A 20,234-nucleotide genomic window follows, 5' to 3' on the forward strand; every position below is an offset into this window, starting at 1 on the left:
GTTGTAAATGTTAAACACATTTTGATAAAAAGTTTGTGTTCACAAAACATTTAAGATGGTTTTGTTTAATAAAAATAAATTGTATACGTTGCTGTGTTTCATTAAATTCCATTTACCATCCCTAATGCAGCTGGACAAAATTTACAAGCAAGAAGTTAATTAGCTAGTAAATAAGCAATCTGAAAAGGAGGACTAATGGCACCTTAGAGACTAACCAATTTATTTGAGCATAAGCTCTCGACAGCTCACGAAAGCTTATGCTCAAATAAATTGGTTAGTCTCTAAGGTGCCACAAGTCCTCCTTTTCTTTTTGCGAATACAGACTAACACGGCTGCTACTCTGAAACCTGTAAATAAGCAGTATATCATTCACTATTTTCTAACATACTAAAAATGTGCAATTAATAAGAATCTGAAAATATTAAGCTATAATTGCTTAAATCAAAGTAAACAGCATATCTCCTACGTAGCAAAAAGATCATCAAATCTAGCGTAAAGGCTCTATTTAGCTGTAAATCAATGTTTTAATGGTTATGTTAACCAATGAGAATGCACCTTTCTCTAGGCAATCACTGAACTATAAATGAAAATGGTGATTACAGTCAATTATTTAAATTGAGGCTTTCCACTTGGTGATTTAAATCAATGCACCCTGAATAGAATGTAACAAACCAGCCAGAAAAACAGGTTTTGAGTGCTAAACAACTGGGGATTTTTCCCAGCAAGACAGAAAGCATTTGAAGGCAGTGGCTTACAAGGAAAGTGCCTCTTCAGCATTGATGTGTTACACGGTCATCTAAAAAAAATTAATTCAATCCAAAGAAAGAAAAAGGGTTAGAACACTTACTTCTTACTGTAGAGTCACAATTTTTAAAGAAAATGTGATAAATTGACTAATTAATGCTGACAAGCTGGGCAGGTGTTTAACATCTTGAATTCTAACACTGTGAGCTGGTTGTATGAACAATGCAATTTTTTACTGAACCCTCCCCATCACCCACTCCAAACTCCCTTGGCCAATACCAAATGGCTGAGGCCATGAGGCAGCAGAAAGCAGAGGACTACAGGAACTGTTCTGATTAGAAATCACAATCACAAGAGATATAGAATCATAGATTTTAAGGTCAGAAGGGACCATTATGATCGTCTAGTCTGACCTCCTGCACAACGCAGACCACAGAATCTCACCCACCAACTTGTCCTGTAACAAACCCCTAACTTATGTCTCAGCTATTGAAGTCCTCAAATCGTGGTTTAAAGACTTCAACATGCAGAGAATCCTCCAGCAAGTGACCCGTGTTCCCCGCTGCAGAGGAAGGCGAAAAACCCCGAGGGCCTCTGCTAATCTGCCCTGGAGGAAAATTCCTTCCCGACCCCAAATATGGCTATCAGCTAAAACCTGAGCATGTGGGCAAGACTCGCCAGCCAGACACCCAGGAAAGAATTCTCTGTAGTAACTCAGATCCCACCCCATCTAACATCCCATCACTGGCCATTGGGCATATCTACTGCTAATAGTCGAAGATCAATTAATTGCCAAAATTAAGCTATCCCATCATACCATCTCCTCCAAAAACTTATCAAGCTTAGTCTTGAAGCTAGATATGTCTTCTGCCCACACTGCTTCCCTTGGAAGGCTGTTCCAGAACTTCACTCCTCTGATGGTTAGAAACTTTTATCTAAATTTCAAGTCTAAACTTCCTGATGGCCAATTTATATCCATTTGTTCTTGTGTCCACATTGGTACTGAGCTTAAATAATTCTTCTCCCTCTGTGGTATTTATCCCTCTGATATATTTATAGATAGCAATCATATCTCCTCTCAGCCTTCTTTTAGTTAGGCTAAACAAGCCAAACTCTTTGAGTCTCCTTTCATAAGACAGGTTTTCCATTCCTCGGATCATCCTAGTAGCCCTTCTCTGTATCTGTTCCAGTTTGAACTCATCTTTCTTAAACATGGGAGACCAGAACTGCACAAAATATTCCAGATGAGGTCTCACCAGTGCTTTGTATAACAGTACTAACACCTCCTTATCTCTACTGGAAATACCTCACCTGATGCATCCCAAGACCGCATTAGCTTTTTTCACGGCCATATCACATTGGCGGCTCATAGTCATCCTGTGATCAACCAATACTCTGAGGTCCTTCTCCTCCTCTGTTACTTCCAAGTGATGCGTTCCCAGTTTATAACAGAAATTCTTGTTATTAATCCCTAAATGCATGACCTTGCACTTTTCACTATTAAATTTCATCCTGTTACTATTACTCCAGTTTACGAGGTCATCCAGATCTTCCTGTATGATATCCCGGTCCTTCTCTGTATTGGCAATACCTCCCAGCTTTGTGTCATCCACAGACTTTATTAGCACACTCCCACTTTTTGTGCCAAGGTCAGTAATAAAAAGATTAAATAAGATGGGTCCCAAAACCAATCCTTGAGGAACTCCACTAGTAACCTCCTTCCAGCCTGACAGTTCACCACTCAGTGTGACCCGCTGTAGTCTCCTCTTTAACCAGTTCCTTATCCACCTTTCAATTTTCATATTGATCCCCATCTTTTCCAATTTAGCTAATAATTCTCCATGTGGAACTGTATCAATTGCCTTACTGAAATCGAGATAAATTAGATCCACTGTTTTCCCTTTGTCTAAAAAATCTGTTACCTTCTGAAAGAAGGAGATCAGGTTGGTTTGACACAATCTACCTTTTGTAAAGCCATGTTGTATTTTGTCCCAATTACCATTGAGCTCAATGTCCTTAACTACTTTCTCCTTCAAAATTTTTTCCAAGACCTTACATACTACAGATGTCAAACTAACGGGCCTGTAGTTACCCGGATCGCTTTTTTTTACCCTTCTTAAAAATAGGAACTATGTTAGCAATTCTCCAGTCATATGGTACAACCCCTGAGTTTACAGATTGATTAAAAACTCTTGCTAATGGGCTTGCCAGTTCCTTTAATATTCTTGGATGAAGATTATCCGGGCCCTCCGATTTAGTCCCATTAAACTGTTTGAGTTCAGCTTCTACCTCGGATGTGGTAATATCTATCTCCATATCCTCATTCCCATTTGTTGTCCTACCATTATCCTAAGCTCCTCATTAAAGACCGAGGCAAAGTATTTGTTTAGTTATTGGGCCATGCCTAGATTACTCTTAAGCTCCACTCCATCCTCAGTGTTTAGCGGTCCCACTTCTTTCTTTGTTTTCTTCTTATTTATATGGCTATAGAACCTTTTACTATTGCTTTTAATTCCCTTTGCAAGGTCCAACTCTACATGGCTTTTGGCCTCTCTCACTTTATCTCTAAATGTTCTGACCTCAGTAAGGTAGTTTTCCTTGCTAATCCCTCCCATCTTCCACTCCTTGTAGGCTTTCTGCTTTTTCTTAATCACCTCTCTGAGATGCTTGCTCATCCAGCTTGGTCTACAACTCCTGCCTATGAATTTTTTCCCCTTTCTTGGGATGCAGGCTTCTGACAGTTTCTGCAACTTTGACTTGAATATTATGGAACCTCTCTCACAGAGGAGTAGTGACAATTTGGGAAAAGGAGAAAATCTTCATCTTTAACGTATGGAAGTTCAGCCCACGGAGATGAAAGTTCCCGGCACTGCAACGTTCCACGTTGCTCTGAACAGCCTTGTCAAGACGGACTTTAATTAAAAACAAAGGCAGCTGAATCCAATCTGATTCATACCAGCTAAACACAGCCCTCAGTTCCCTGGTCAGTTGTCTAGTGTGGCCATCGGCCAGGCACAACATCGCCAATGTACCATCGCATCCTTTCCCTAGAACAGTGGTTCTCAAACTTTTTTTTTTGCTGACCACTTGAAAATTGCTGAGGGTCTTGGCGGACCACTTAATGATCTTTCCAAATGTTGTTTGCACTGTTAGCTAACTATTGTATAGCGCTTTGGATAAAAGCGCTATATAAAAAACCTTAATAATTAACTTTTTTTGTTCTACAAATAAAGCACACAACTCATATTTTAATATCAGTAGTCTTACCTTTCTAATGTGATGGATGTGCCCTCTCTCGCCGCCACAGCAGCCCCCAAGCTGGGGCTGGGAAGGGAGGGTGTCTCTCCCTCTCTCCCGCGCCACGGCAGCCCCCTAGCTGGGGCTGGGAAGGAGTGGGGGTCTCTCCCCCGCCACAGCAGCCACAGAGCTGAGGCTGGGAAGGAGGGCCGTCTCTCCCCAGCAGCCGCAGTCCTGGAGCTGGGTAAAGTTGCCTCTCTCTCTCGTCACCGCAACCCTGCACGTCCAAAATTCCTCCCACCCCCTCTTCTCACCCCACTGCCCTCTCCCACCTACTGCCTATTCCCCCACCTCACCTTAGATGTGCATCATCTCCAGGGTTCAGGCACCTAATTAGAGGAGCCACGCCTGTGCGACTCCACTAATTAGGTGGGTGGCCCTTCATTCTATTGTGTGCGGCCGCCCACGTTCGCACCTTAGAGGGAACTATCCGCAGACGACCTGAATGGAGCTCGTGGACCACAGTTTGAGAACCTCTGCCCTAGAATCAAATCTACTCCCTTCTCCAGGTGTGCAGTGGGCACATTACACAAGTAACATTGTTACAAGGTGTGTTTCCCTGTATGCAGACAAATCCTTCCGATCTCATTATTCAAGCCATTTTTTAAAATGTAGGAACAAAAGTCATCGTTTTGGCCTTCTGTGCCAAAGATCTTAAGTGTACAAGGTTAAAAAACAAGCTGCCACAATTTGTATTAAACATTAGCTGCACTGGCTTGATGGAATTAAATGAACTATTCTTGGCTCCAAAGTCAATAAAACAGAGCTTCCAGAGCATGCAGCTAAGAACAATTTATGTAAATCATTGCTTCATATGAGGGGAAAAACAAGCTGCTAACACACATCACTGCACTAATGGCACCTTTCCACAAGCACTGAAAAGCCCAGGCCTGGCTGTCATTAGGCAGTCGTTTAAACCAACGGACAAAAGGCCCTGTGGATTACTGCCACAGCCTTTTGCCAATGTTAGGATTCCGCTAGCAATCTCTCTCTAGCCAATAATGCACATCTGAGTAAATACAAAAAATATATATATATAAAATTACAAAATTCAACACAATACTCAAGAGATCTGGAACAGCAGGGAACACTGCAGGTCAGCACTGCAGTACAAAAGCAAAGCTATAGTATAAACAGGTCCTGAATTTCTATAGTGCCCTAAAAAAACTACACTCAGTGTTATGGTTGCAAGCGATGCACTCAAAAGCCAACAAATGACAATGTGGAGGTTGCCTGTGCCACCTTTATTCTATCTCCATGTGCATGCATGTCAATCTACACTAGTTACATCAACATGTACTACTTTTCCATAGAACCCCTGCATCAAACAGTGCACAGACAGTAATGCAGAGGTGAAGAAGGTGCTTACACACCACAATCTCTATTTACCAAAATTAAAGCAACTCTCCTCTGTGGAAATTAAATATTTGTAATGTTTTAAAAATCAATTCAAAAAAACATAAAAGTGTTATTCTTATCCTCACTATTTAACGAGGGCACTCCACCTTGTTGGGAATTGGCAACAAGGGATGGATCATTTGATGATTACCTGTTCTGTTCATTCCCTCTGGGGCACCTGGCATTGGCCACTATCAGAAGACAGGATACTGGGCTAGATGGACCTTTGGTCTGACCCAGTGTGGCCGTTCTTATGAGGTAGGGTGGCTCTTCTTTCCTTGCATTCCCATAAATGGAAAAACTAAGTCTAAAATGTTTGTCTGAAATCACGTTTTTCAACAGTGAAATGTAGCAGGTTTGGTTACTTCAGTATGTGCCTCAGAGCACATAGCAAACTAATGTAAGAATTTCATTGCCTGTCACTGAACTGGAGTTACTTTTGGCAGGGAACTCAAGTGTTGAACTTGTATATCACACAACAGTTTAATGTGAGAGGAGTATTGCATACATTTGAAACTACCTGGGCAATGTTGAGGAGACTGAATTACATTAATCAAGTTGAAATTTGGCAAGGAGCTTTGGGCTAACACCTTCACTCACATGAAAAGTTTTAGATCTCAGTTTTGGATGTCATACAGAAAGATACCTCCAGTGGTAGCGTACTCTGTCAGCCCCTGCAGAGGAACTGGTAGAGTATCTGGAGATAAAAAGAACGAATAAGTGCAGCTTGAAGTTCTGTTAGCTGTATAGAATACCGCTTTCCATATATCAAGCCAAAAGAAAAAACTCAGTTAGTTTTGTATGGTTAGAGGATATCTTTGAAAGTAATTCTTGTGAGTTGACCTATATTAAAAATAAGTGAGCAATGCCAACTGTTAGAAATTCCTGAAATGAAAACAGTAATGTCTTGGGGCCTGATTCCACGGAACGTTCACCTGACATCTGGGTGGAGGCAGAGTGTGCTTGTCATGTACAAACACTGAACCCAGGTTTATTCACTTCTGATTTATTATAAGTTGACCGTAAACGTTAGAGATCAAAAAGCCATCCGTAAGTGCATATCCAAATTCATTGGGTCTCCCCACAGAGTGTTATCTTAAGATTTTATAATGCTTTGCTTTAGGGAGTGTGTTTTCCTGGGAGCATTAAGTTTACAGAAAATGTTAGCAGCAGTCTTCTAGGTTCCATGCCAGTTCAGTCTGAGATAAAGGGTCAACAGCTGATTTCTGAACAACAGGAGAAGAACAGAAGAACCTGGGGTGTATAGTTACTTTTAATGAAACTTTGCAGCTTTCACATTTTTCTAGTAAGTGGTCAAAAGTCAGAAAATGCCAAAGTTAAGGTTACATATACAACTTTAACTTTACACACACAACTGTAACCTCTGTCCCTTGCGTATACATTGTGTAGTTCATAATGGCACAGCGATACTTTTTCCCGCCAGATCACTGCATCTTTCTGTGTACATGTTGGATGGTGTTCAATAACTGAGGGTAGGGGTCATGATAAGCTCTCTATTGTTCTGGGCGAATCCTTTTACAGGTACAGCAGTATAAATCCAGAGTAACTCCATTCTATTTCTCTCTTGATCTTAGTACTTATGTGGCCCCCATTATCATAGTGTGTATCACAATATTTTAGTGTGTTTATCCTCAGAACACATCTGTGATGTTGGGAAATACTTACTATTTATTTGTATTACAATAGTAACTAGGAGTCCTAGTCATGAATCAGGACCCCACTGTGTTAGGTGCTGTATAAACAGAATAAAAAGACCTTTCCTGCTCCCAAGGGGTTTATACTTAAATTGTAAGACAAGAGACAACAGCTATAGACAGATGGGGGAGCACAAGAAAACAATGAGACAATACCATTCAGAATGATAGACAGTGGTCTCAGCATATCAGCAACCTAACCGTTATCAAGTTTATTGTAGACATCATGGCAAAGAAGAGTGTCGAGGAGGGATTTGAAGGTGGATACTGTGGGAGTTTTGTGGATGTTTACAGGGGCATAAGCATGGACCTGAGGCACAGAGAGGCTCAGTGACTCACCTAAGGTCACAGATAATCTCTGACTGAGTAAGGTATTGAATTGGGATCTGCCAAGTCCCAGGTTAGTGCCCTAAGCCCTGGGACCTTAATTTATGTCAATGGATACATCTACACGACAAGCAGAAACCTATAGCAGCAGGTCTCAGAGCCCAGATCTACAGACTAGGGCTCACGCTACAGCGTTAAAAATAGCTGTGTAAACATTCGAGCTTGGGCTACAGCTTAGACTCTGAAGTCTAGGGAGGGGGGCAGGCTTCAGAGCCTAAGCTCCAGCCTGAGCGCAAACATCTATACAGCTAGTCTGTACGCCCGGCCCCTGAGGCTCAGTGCTTTGTGGATTTCTGTCTGCCGTGTAGGCATACCCAGCGTGACTGAGATGTAAATATGGGCTTCAGTATGCAAGTTGTAAGGTGCACAGAGAACATAAGAATGGCCATACCGAGTCAGACCAAAGGCCCATCTAGCCCAGTATCCTGTCTTCCAGTGGCAGGTGCTTCAGAAGGAATGAACAGAACAGGTAATCATCAAATGATCCATTGCCCATTCCTTGTCAAACAGAAACTAGGGCCACCACCCCTGCCATCTTGGCTAATAGCTGTTGATGGACCTATCTTCCATGAACTTATTTAGTTTTTTTTTTTTAGACCTTGTTATAGACTTGGCCTTCACAACATCTTTTGGAAAAAAGAGTTCCAGAGGCTGACTGTGTTGTGTGAAGAAATACTTCCTTTTGTTTGCTTTTGTTTTGTCTCCTTAACTCAAGTTATGAATAATCTGTTCCTGGCCATGATCTGCAATTTGTAGCCAGATGAGCGATATGGCTGGGGAGGATGGGAAGAGGGCTTGTCTACACACAAACTGGCAATGAAATTAGCTAGAGTGTTTTTAATTAAACTCTTTTGTTATTTAGGGAAAGTCTGTAACCAGACACTCTTATTGCAAATTAAACAGGTTTATTTCAATTTAGTTTAGACAATTTAAACTGAACTAAAATAAACCATTCTTAATCTGAGCATCAGTGCCCAGAGCTGCAGGGAGACAGATAGGAGCAATTAAAGACTATTCATGTATTTTAGCCAGGCAAGCAATCACATGTTCAGGCATGAGGCGCATATAGACAACCCAAGCATTACAGGGTGCACTACAAACTGCTGAAGCCTGGTGATGGGTGTCTGTGGCCACTTTCCAGAGGGCCGCAAAGAGCCAGCTATCCACTGCAGTCCCGCCACTCCCCACCCAGCATATGGGGCACTGTGGGTGCTGCCCCTCCCCACCAAGCCCCATACTGGTAAATTTCATGCCCTCAGGGGCCCTGGTGGCTGGGAAGGACCCTGCACGGGAGGGTCACCAAAAGGGGCCAAGCCCCATACAGGGGAGTCATGGGACCCCCCCCCCAAAAAAAGTTGTAGAGAATGGTGGAATAGCACTGTCCACTCCCCTATACACACAAAGTCATAATTACCAGTCATTACAGGTACAAGCTGTAAGGGGTGCGGCACTGCTCCCCATACATACAGGAACTCTCCAGTACAAGCTGTAAGGGGTGCGGCTAGCCCTACACTATCCCCACACACAGGGATTCCCCCCCCGCCCAAGTACAAACTAGCCCTGCGCCCCCCGGCACAGGGACACCGCAGTACAGGCTGTGGGGCTAGTCCTGCACAAACACACACACTCCCCCACACAGGGACCCCCCCAGTACAGCCTGTGCAGGGGTGGCACTAGTCCTGCACCCCACCAAATACAGGGAACCCCCTCAATACAGCCCGTGAGGGGGTAGGGGAAGTCCGGCACCCCACCACACACACAGGGACCCCCCAATACAGCCTGTGGGGGGGGTGGGGCTAGTGCTAGCCCTACATCCACCCCCCTGTACACAGGGACGGCCCCAGTACAGACTATATGGGGGTGTGGCTAATCCTGCAAACCCCCCCCCCCCGACTCCCCAGTAGAGGCTGTGGGGGTGGGGCTAGCCCTGCAGCACCACTCGCCCCATGCACAGGGACCCCCTCCAATACAGCCTGTGGGGGTGGGGCTAGTCCTACACCTCCCAGTACAGGCTGTGGGGCTAGCGCTAGCCCTGCAACCCCGCACACAGGGACCCCCCAGTACAGCCTGTGGGGGTGGGGCTAGCTGACCCCCTCACGCAGGCAGGGCCCTGCCACAGGGTGGGGGTCCCGTATCCCCCGCTCCGCTCCGCGCGCGCACACACTCACCCTTCGCTGCTTGCCAGCCGGCCTCCCATCAGCTCAGGCTCCTCTCTTGGCTCCGCCCCGGGGCGTGTCTCCGCCGGAAGGGGTGGGGCTCCGCAAGCATCACATCTAACACCGCCCCCCTATGGGCATGACGGCATTTCCGCTTCTGGTCCTCTCAGGTTCTGTGTCCCCGGAGTTGGGCGTCTGAGATGTGCGCCTGCGCGAGACCGGGGTGCCCAGGCGCTCGGCAGACGGCTGCGGCCCCGCGTGCGAGCGTAGGGCCCTCTAGGGGCGGGCTCGGACCAGGGCAGCACCCCGAGGTCCGCCGGAAGCGGCCGCTCTTCCAGCCCTGGCGTCTGGGGCAGCTGGTGCCGGGGAGTTCCGCAGGCTAAGCGCACTCTGGTTAAACATAGCCCGAATTTCAACAGCTGCGGTAGGGTTGCCAAGCCTCCAGGATTGGCCTGGAGTCTCCAGGAATTAAAAGGATGTCATGTGATGAAATCTCCAGGAGTACCTCCAGCCAAAACTAGCAACGCTCATCCGCAAGCTCCTTGGGCCCTGGTGGTGCCTGAACAGGAGCCTGATTAGCGTCGGCAGCTCCGGCGCCTGGGCCAGAGGGGAACAGCTGGGGCAGGCACCACAAAGCAGCAGCAACAGGGGTCGGCTCCAGCTGCAGTCGAACTGTGTTTTTCCCATCTGTGACCATTCTGCCACTTGGTCTAAGAAACCTCTGCCCAGGGCTGCAGAACTCTCGGCCCCAGATTACTAGGAGTTTAGGAAGCAGAAATAATTTTGTGAGTGTCTCCGCAGGGCAGAGAACATGCAGCACGGTGCTGCGAGAGAACTGGCCAGGAGTGTAGCACTGACCGCACATCACCCTCTTCCTGCTACTGGGTTGTGATTATTTTAAGGGGAGCAAGTCAAACCAGAACCCATTCAAACCAATATTTTTACCTGAAGCAGAACTAAAGCTTATGGTTAAAATATTTTTTTAAAGCTCACTAGTTTAAAACACGACTGATCTTATTTGCATTATAAAACAATAAAGAGATCGAGGAGTGACACCTCTAAGAATAACTGATTTTACATAAAGAAAAGGAGTACTTGTGGCACCTTAAAAACTAAACAATTTATTTGAGCATAAGTTTTCGTGAGCTACAGCTCACTTCATCGGATGCATGCGATGAAGTGAGCTGTAGCTCACGAAAGCTTATGCTCAAATAAATTGTTTAGTCTCTAAGGTGCCACAAATACTCCTTTTCTTTTTGCGAATACAGACTAACACGGCTGTTACTCTGAAACCTGATTTTACATATTCAAAGTTGTTGCTGTATATAGAATCACTCCAAGGCACACATGTAGTATTACAGTAATGGAGCAAACATGGTGAAAACAGTGAAGTTAATGAGGACCAGGAAATTGAAGAATAAGCACAACAAACTCAAAATAAAGGGGAGGGCGGGAGACAGAATTTACTCTTCAGGGAAGCTGCTCAAGAAGATATGGACCAAGATTGAATTGATTTGATTCATGTGGCTGAAGAAGCTAGACTTAGGAGGCAATAGATGTAACACTGCAGGGAGTACACTGTTCTGCCCACACACTTGCAACTTGCTGTTGAAGAAATGTGCAATCTCTGCCATAACTTGTAAAGCTTGATATCTAAAAAATAGAGAAACAAAACAATATTGGTAATCATTAGATAGGGATAGATAAGACAGAAAACATATTGCCTCTATATAAATCCATGGTTCACTCACATCTTGAATACTGCATGCAGATGTGGTCGCCCCATCTCAAAAAAAACATACTGGCATTGGAAAAGGTTGCCCTTTTCTGAACAAAAATGATTCAGGGTATGGAACAGCTTCCCTATGAGGAGAGATTTAAAAGACTGGGACTTTTCAGCTTGGAAAAGAGACTAAGGGGGGATATGATAGAGGTCTATAAAATCATGACTGGTGTAGAGAAAGTAAATAAGGAAGCATTTATTCCTTCTCATAACACAAGAGCTAGAAGTCACCAAATGAAATTAATAGGCAGCAGGTTTAAAACAAGCAAAAGGAAGTATTTCTTCACACAATGCACAGTTAACCTGTGGAACTCTTTGCCAGAGGATGTTGTGAAGGCCAACATAAACAGGGTTCAAAAAAGAACAAGATAAATTCATAGAGGATAGACCTATCAATGGCTATTAGCAAGGATGGGCAGGAATGGTGTCCCTAGCCTCTGTTTGCCAGAAGTTGGGAACGGGCAACAGGGGATGGATCACTTAATGATTATCTGCTCTGTTCATTCCTTCTGGGGCACCTAGCATTGGCCACTATTGGAAGACAGGATACTGAGGTAGATGGACCTTTGGTCTGACCCACAATCCAATATGAATTGAACATGGTTGATTTTTATGATACAGAGTTAAAATGCAAACTGGAAACATCAAGTCTCTTTTTACTGTCTTCAATGAAAAAACAAGAACAAACTGTTTTGAAAATTGTATTTTCTCTCATGTATGTATCTTGATCCTTGATATCAACTCCTACTGTCAGAGGAGGACAAAACCAAGGCAACATTTAATTTACCCAAAATGTGGACAAAAATGGAAATGTTTCATTCGTTCATTTCTCTTGCTCATGGAGCACAGAGTGCCTACTTCACATCACCTTTTCCAGACAGCCTGGTCTCCTGCCAACACTGCAATAATGATGTCATAGAATCAATGTCGGACACATTTGAAATTGAAATATCAAATGATGATTTGGAACTTCTTAAAGCTCATGAAAATCTCCAAAAAGCAAGAGCTATCTGGACGAAGGAAAGTGCAAAAAAGGATTGGGACAGTTCTTGGTTCATTTACAGCTGAGCTATTTCTCAATAAGAAAAAACAAACATATTAAACTACTGGGGACATCATAAAAAATGGCATGTCCGAGCTGTATCAATTGGCACAAATTGTACTGGCAGTTCCAGCAACACGAGTGAGTGCTGAAAGAATGTTTTAAGCTTCAATGTATCCTTTCACTGCAGAGATCCAATATAAGAGAGCAAACATTTGCAGTGTTGGTGGAGTCATGTTGGTGTTGGGATACGAGAGACACACACATAATATCATTTATTGGACCAACTTCTGTTAAAGAGAGAAGTTTTCGAGCGTCACTCTATCAACATTCTTCTTGAATTGTGGGCATCACAACTGGACACAGTTCACTAGGGGCTTGTCTAGCCGAACACTTAGTTTACGGCAAGCTGGGTTGTAAATCTAGCCTGCTCTGCACTATCTGCACGGACTCTGCAACTCCGCCCTAGAAGTCCTGTTGTCACTATAATATATACTGCTTTGAATGGGAGTAAATAAGAGCACACTAGGGAACTGAGTGCACAGCTGCCAGGTCCACAGGGACAGTTAATGTACAGCTGGCTAGTGCAAGTTAGTTTGCAGCAAGCTGGCATGCATATCTAAGTGCATAGACAGAGCTTAAGTTAAAATGCCCTATCTGAGAAAGGGGCAGTGGCATGCACAAGATGAAGTAAGTCTCTAAGTTCTAGTCCCAGGCTAGATAGTACCTGAAAGCTTAAAGGCAGGCCAGATTAGTCACAGCTGAAGATCAATTCCTCAACCACCTATCATGGGGGGCGCTGGTAGTGACCTGGATATTTAGGTTGGTGTCTTATGTATTAACCCCCTCAGCAGTAGTCGTCACCTGCGCGGAGCTGAGAGGATAAGAGAAGGAAAGTGGAAGTGCAGCTAATCACACTGGCCAGGAGAACAGTATGCAAGTCATAGCATTGACACTCACCTCAGCATTTCTAGCAGAATCCTTGCTCAGTGTATTTGAAAGCTGCAGTATTGCACGGATTTGCTAGTTTCAACCACAGTGTCATACCATATACACATGCCAAGCTAGTTAGTAAGGAAAAGTATCAGCATTACTTCATTTGCTTAGTAAAACATTTGAAGTGCCAACAGTTCCCTCCTTTTATTTATAGGTAAAGTATGGTATACTTGGTGAATACACTGGCACTGAAACTTCAACATAATACTGACCAGCATGTGCTGCAGAAAGGCACAGTAACAGCCCTTTTGGATGGGGTGACAGCAACAGGTAGGAACAGAGACAGGAGCCAGCTCTGGCCAATGCAATAAAGAATTGCCCTGAATTGCAATTCACAGAGTCTCTACCCATTGAGCACTCACTCCAGGAGGTGGCAGTAGCTCAGTATTTGGAAATGCACCGTAAAGGAAGCTGCACCCATTCCTATGCAACAGCTTGTTTTCATTCTTACAATTTTCCAAACATTTAAATATAAAAGCAGCAATGGTTTGCATACACAAGAGACATTGCATTCCCCATGACGTAGAGCAGGACTGCTGCCAGTGCTGGTCTCTAGAGTGATTATGGAACGATTTTTCCAAAATTTACAGTAACCAAGTAATTTGCAGAATTTACTGGTCAGGTCAATGGCTTTGGGACCCATTTAAAGGGACCATGTCAGTGCAACATCAGCAGGGTGCAGATACTAGACTAGTATACAAAAGCCAGAGTACCACTCCAAGCCACAAACATAAATCTTTAATGTGAGTAAGACTGGCAAGAGAACAGCATATTTTACTTACATTTTTATACTTAGACCAAAACTCCTCATAAGCAAAGGTGCTATAAAAAACAAAATGCTCCAACATGATAAACCGCAACATACAACAAATCAATGCATGGTGGGTTCCTTTCTAACACTCCATTACACTTGTGTGATCAGCTTTAGAGTTTTGTTTGTTATTAGATCCTTTGTGTTCCTAGAAAGGAAATACGCTGGGCCAGGCCCTGCTCTCAGCAACATGTACACCCCTGCCATTGGCTTCAACAGGAGCTGCAGGTGTAACTGAAGACAAGAGTTGAGCCCAGCATACCAAGCAACTGCCAACCTGTGTTATGTTCGCTCATCACAGGTTAAATTTATTCTAATGATGACCTTGTAAATAAGAGCCCTGAAAAGCAGGAGCTCACCGATTGCAATACACAGAGATTACAAAACAATAATTAAAATGCAATATTAGTTGTAAAACAAAAAGGAACTAGATTCCCCCAATACCTAAACATGCATCTAGAAGACTAACACACCAAGGACAACTCCTGCACCTCTGCAAAAAAAACCAAAAAAAACAAAAAAACCCCACTCCCCCACAAATTAAAGGAAATTGAAGAGTTAAGTGAATTATCAGAGGCTCAGCAAGGAAAAAAATGGCTGGAAAACCCCAACACGCTGGCCACACTAATGCAATAGTATTTACAAATACCTTAAGTTTCCACTACGGGAAAATGGTAAGATTTAACTGTGTTAATTTCAGATACCTGCCTTACCTAATTAATCAGTAGGTTGAGAAGTCAAAACTGGACAGCAGTGGCTGGAGTTACATTACTTTAGTTCATGATTCTGCACATACTAACTGCTTTAGCTAAGTTATTCTGTGGGAAGTCTCACAATAGCGCAATCCTTGTGATCACCACTGTGGCTGGCACAGTGAACTCAGAGGAAGTTTTTCCTCCCTAATTTTAAAATACATTTAGTTACAGATATTTGATTCTTCCCACACTGTGTTATAGTCCAGGTTCCTTTCACCTCAGTTGTAAGCACCAATGAGATAAGTCAGTTCAATGTAAATTCATATACACAGAAACCAGGCCAAGGGCCCACCCTTATTAGGCAACCTCCTGTTTTAAGAAGCCACACCTCAAGGTGCCGTCACATGTACAAACTACAATTCTGCTCCACCCTGATTGAAAGGTTACCTCCATTAAGCATGACTGAACTCGGTTACAGAGATCAATCCAGATATTGTGTTTCACTTGAACACAGGATTTTTATAGTAGGTATGTGTAATTACTACTAGGGATAGGCCCAAGCGTATCTCGGTATTGTGCCCCAGGTACTTTGGTCATCATCATAAAGATGAAATGGAATTGTTTAAGAGGGAAATTAGGGGCTAGTTTTGTTTGTCCTAAATTAGCTGGAATACCAAGATGTTTCTCAAACACTGGAACAGAAAATGAGTTGCTAAGCACTTAAAAAAAAAGTGAGAAAAACCTTACATTCCTCTGAATGTGCACAAACCAAAGGAAAAATGTGAACTGAGGTAGCACCAGTGCTACTGATGATCTCAAACTCCAATTGTGTGAAGGGACAAGTGGACATTCCAAAAGGGCATAAGTGTTACAAATATGCAGCAGGTTACGTTTCCAACCACAGCACTAGCTCTAACTGCTGCATTCCTTGGGTCATGCCAATCAACACATATGTAAATCACTGACCTGCATTGAAGTCAATTCATCAATTTATTTATTCCTACTAAAACAAAATCCTGGTAAACAGTAAGTAACTCTGTATCTCTACAAACTCACAGCTATCTGCCAAATAATAAAAATTCAAAACTACAAAAGATGAGTTGTGTTCAGTAAATATAAATGGGAAATTTAGGCTTTTTGTAGAATGTTTATCAGACTATTTACAGTGCAATACAGATCATTTGAGTTCAGATCTCGCCAGCTTCTCTCTCTTCCGATCTCTTGGAACGAGATTTTCCATTTGTGCTCTCATGCCGTCTTTCAGAAGAGCTCTTCTCTTTCCTCTCTCTGTCTCGTGACTTTTCTCTTGAAGATCGGTCTCTAGAGGATCTGAAGTACAAACCAAACCACTGTAAAATTTTGCATCTAAAAGCATTCATGAATGTGCACTTGATGGCAAAGAGCCGTTCCTATCAGGAAATAAAGTATGTCCCAGGAGGCACATGCATATATAATGCTATGTCAGGACTACAAGTCACCCTGTAGTGAACTGAAAGACCAGACAGTCTCTCGGTGACCTTTGTGTAACAGTGTCACCATCATCTGACTGGTTTGTGGAAGTCAAGGAACATTTCTCAGCGGTAAGAGAAATATGTAGGCTCTAAGTATCAGGGGGTAGCCGTGTTAGTCTGTATCCGCAAAAACAACAAGGAGCCCGGTGGTACCTTAAAGACGAACAGATTTATTTGAGCATAAGCTTTTGTGGGTAAAAACCCCACTTCTTCAGATGTAGGCTTTGTCACTCTCCCCGTAAATAGTTTGACACTAGAGACTCTTTAGGGTGTTGCCTACTGGACAACAGTAGAAGTGTGTATGGTTCCTCTCACTTCAGCTCTATTTCTGTTTCTCTTACAGCACTTTTTGGGATACTGTGAGACAGTGGCTTCCTGCCTAGAGTGCTCCTTTACGTTAAATTGACTCTCCTCCTTGGGCTCAAATGTTTGTATAGTCCTGGGCTTTTGGTACTTTGCCTCTTGAGAACTGTCAGTTTTGCCAGCATCCTCTGTTCAAAACACAGCTGTAATTTTGGACCCAGGGACCACTCTGCTAGCACAAATTATCATAAGATAGCTAGAACTTTAATCAAGCCTTCACTACTTCAGCCTAGGCAGAATTAAGTAAATTAGCTTTTTAGGCCTAGTCTTCCAGTAGTGACCTAAGCTAAGAGTCAACTAGTCATCGAGCACCCTTCAAGAGGTGCTATTCCCATCAGGTTCCTTACACCATCAAGTTCAGAGGGCATGGGAAGCATTTTATTCTAGAGCTCCCATGGTATAAAAACATTTCCTTTGCAGCCACAAAAGATTGGCGTAGGGTTTTATTTACATGCAAGCTTCAATTACTCTGGAAGGTAAGATTGAGACACTATATCAAATGCTGTCATAACACCCAGATATATCTCAGCCACTATTTTGTCTTCATCTCTACGTCGGTCATTCAGCCCCCAGAACAAGCTAGCCTGTTTGAGAAGGTGTATTCTTTAGCCCATCCCCTCAATGGTGCCTCTTGCTCATAATTCCATTAGTTTCCAGATGTTTGGAGAGCTCTGCTTTGCTATGGAACAGTAATTGTCAGGCTCACTAATTCCTTTTTAGAAAATGGGATTGCCACCGGCTTTTCACCAATCTTCTGGAACCTCCCCAGTTCATGAGTTTTCAGAAATGCCTGTCACTGGAACAATAAGTTTGTTAGCCAATACTTATGGGGCACATGTTATCCAAGGGGGCTAGTTTGTATATGTTGAAGTTTTCCGAAGTATTCCCTTACCTGCTCTTTAGCAATAGTTATTAGAGGGTCTTCCTCACTTCCTAATTGTCCAAACTTCTTTTCTTTATTTTTCATGTTCAAGACAGATTTAAAAAAGGACTTTAGTATCTCAGCCATTTGTGAGAGTCAACATTATTTTCACCCCCCTTATTTATTAACAGGCCTACTTTCTCTCTGTTGCTTCTTTCCCTCCCCCTTCACATATCTGTAAAAACCCTTCTTATTCCCCTTAGCTCCTGGGCTAGCAGTCGCACAAGCAGAGAGTGTGTGCATAATGCGTTGTACATCATTTGCATTTTACTCAGGTGGGTTCAAGAAGGGGATGCCGTACTAAACACAGCTTCCTCAAAGATGTCCAGAATACCGTTAGAGCATGCTATGGCTGACTTCAGCAAAAAGCTTGGTGACATGCGTGCACACACAGGATCAGCTTTTAGATCCCTGGCTTTTGGACTTACAAGTGCTGCAAGGGAGCATGCTCGTCCCTTGAGGTGCAGAGCATTTAATATTACTCTTTGATGCCTGCTCCCACCCTTCCACTAACCCAGGGACTGTTTTAGGGTCCAGCTCCCGAAGAGACACATCAAGCTCTTCTGTAATATGGGACCGTGAGGGAAAAGATGAGTAAAGGGAAAATGCCATAACTCCTGCAGTAGCCTTGCCCTCCCAAAACATGGGAATTCCTAGAGAACCGTCCATCCCTCCTGCCAGAACATGCCAGAGACCGATCAAGATGTAGTCCAGGCTCCAGCAAACAATATACCCCCTTCCCAATGACAACCCACCAAAAAAGAACATGTGTCCAAGACCCCCCTTCAATGCTGAGAGGATATAGACCCATACCAGGAGGCAGCTGTGCAAGCAGTAGCCAGGCCATGGCATGCTGATGCCCAACATCCCTCTTGTACTTTCCTTTTAACAGGCCAAGAGGGAAGTTCCAGATTCGCCCCAGCAGGCTCTTTGGCCTTTTTCTATAGAGGCATGAGTGAGGGAAAGGTTTCCCTAGCAGCAGGCCCTCATATTGTCATTTAAAAAGGAAAACAAAGGTTCTCCTTTAGAGACACATCTCTAAGCTGCCACTCTATTACACCAGTCATGCCTCAACTTGCTTCCTGGCACCATCATCTGCAGATGACCATGGGGAAGAACTTCACAGGCTTGGGGGTTAATCACAGTTCTCACAGAGCAGTGGTTTTCAACCTGGAGGTCCGCAGACTATGTCTAAGTTTTCCAAAGGAGTCTGCACCTCCATTTGAAATTTTTTAGGGGTCCGCAAATGAAAAAAGGTTGAAAGCCACTGTCCTACATGCTTAGTTCCTAACTTTCAGGTTAGCCCTGCTCCCCCGCGAGGAAAGGCCATTCACAACATCAAGGACTTCCACAGAAGGGCCTCCCTGATAATGGTGCTGCATGAAGGGGAGTACATACTTGTGTTTTGAACTCCTGTCTCTGGAACCACGGCGGTGACCTCTGCTGTGGCTGCGTGAGCGGCTCCGATGGCGTCTGTGTCTGTCTCGCTCTCGGGACCTGGAGCGGGACTTTCGTTTCTCGCGGGAAGCGGATCGTGAGCGCCTTCGTCTCCTGTCCCGAGATCGTGATCTGAGAGAACACAAGCTGTTTCAAACCCCAAGATTCTGTACACATGAGACACCTCCCTGCCAATACAGTCAAGACAGGGGCATTCCAAAGTAACAGTGCATCTAAAGAGACAGCAGCAGCCAACTTCAGTTGTGCTTCACTATACATCCTTCCTAACGTAGGAGGCAGCCCAGCCCAGGGAGCACACACCATCCTGCGATGGAGGGCAATCAACAAGAACCCAAAGCTGGTAAATTCCATACAGGAAACCAGCTGGCAACCTCAACACCCATTCAAACATGTGCTGATATAGCGCACAGCTACAGTGCAGCAGTCAGAAATGGGATCCACACATCAAAGGAAGAGAAGCTGAGGAATAAATGGCTATGGGAAGTGCCATGCAAGATCTTTAGAAGGACTGCAAATGAACTCTTTCCTATGAAAATGCTGCACTTTAAAAAATAAACTCATTTCACTCTGTCCTAAAACAAGCAGCAAAGGGTACCAATATATTTTTAAAGAAGTGGGGAGAAAGGTTAAATGATCACAGAGTTGTCCCTGGCACAGCATGCCATTGTACTGGATGTGCCAGGGACATCTGGCATCCATCTACAGTTGCAGGAATCCCAACTTTGTACTTACAAAGTGCATTCCATTCAGGGACTGCAAAGCTCTGTGCACACAAACGATACGAACATTCTACTGCCAACAGGCATCCAGCATATTCACTTGTTTAAATGCTGGAGTTAATGTGCTCAGTGCCCTATTCCCTGGATGTCTAGAGTAGTCGGCACTTCTCTCTCAAGTTACTGCATTCCTCTGCCCCCACAGATCACTTTTAGAGACTAGGGAAGTGTAGGGTCTGG

The 20,234-nt window shown here is 43.9% G+C and overlaps 2 protein-coding genes across 4 annotated transcripts in view; both read right to left on the reverse strand.

Annotated features, from left to right (window-relative positions):
• The window catches only part of FAM234A (family with sequence similarity 234 member A), a 58,960-nt gene extending 49,179 nt beyond the window's left edge, over nt 1-9,781 (reverse strand). Inside the window, exon 1 of the mRNA XM_074965640.1 lies at nt 9,710-9,781. The gene's annotated coding sequence lies outside the window, so the exon portion shown is untranslated. The remainder of the gene's footprint in view (nt 1-9,709) is intronic.
• Nucleotides 9,782-14,240: 4,459 nt separating this feature from the next.
• Nucleotides 14,241-20,234, reverse strand: part of LUC7L (LUC7 like) — a 36,610-nt gene continuing 30,616 nt past the window's right edge. For 2 of the 3 annotated variants that reach the window (XM_074965642.1, XM_074965644.1), the window contains exons 9-10: nt 19,219-19,389; nt 14,241-16,353 (exon numbers count right to left, since the gene is read on the reverse strand). In XM_074965642.1, the coding sequence (XP_074821743.1) occupies nt 16,212-16,353; nt 19,219-19,389 (313 nt within the window). In that variant the 3' untranslated portion in view covers nt 14,241-16,211. Of the gene's footprint in view, nt 16,354-17,790; nt 17,853-19,218; nt 19,390-20,234 lie in introns of all 3 variants that reach the window. The other variant, XM_074965643.1, reaches the window with a different exon arrangement.

This window comes from Natator depressus, chromosome 10, assembly GCF_965152275.1.
Source record: "Natator depressus isolate rNatDep1 chromosome 10, rNatDep2.hap1, whole genome shotgun sequence".
NCBI lineage: Eukaryota > Metazoa > Chordata > Testudines > Cheloniidae > Natator > Natator depressus.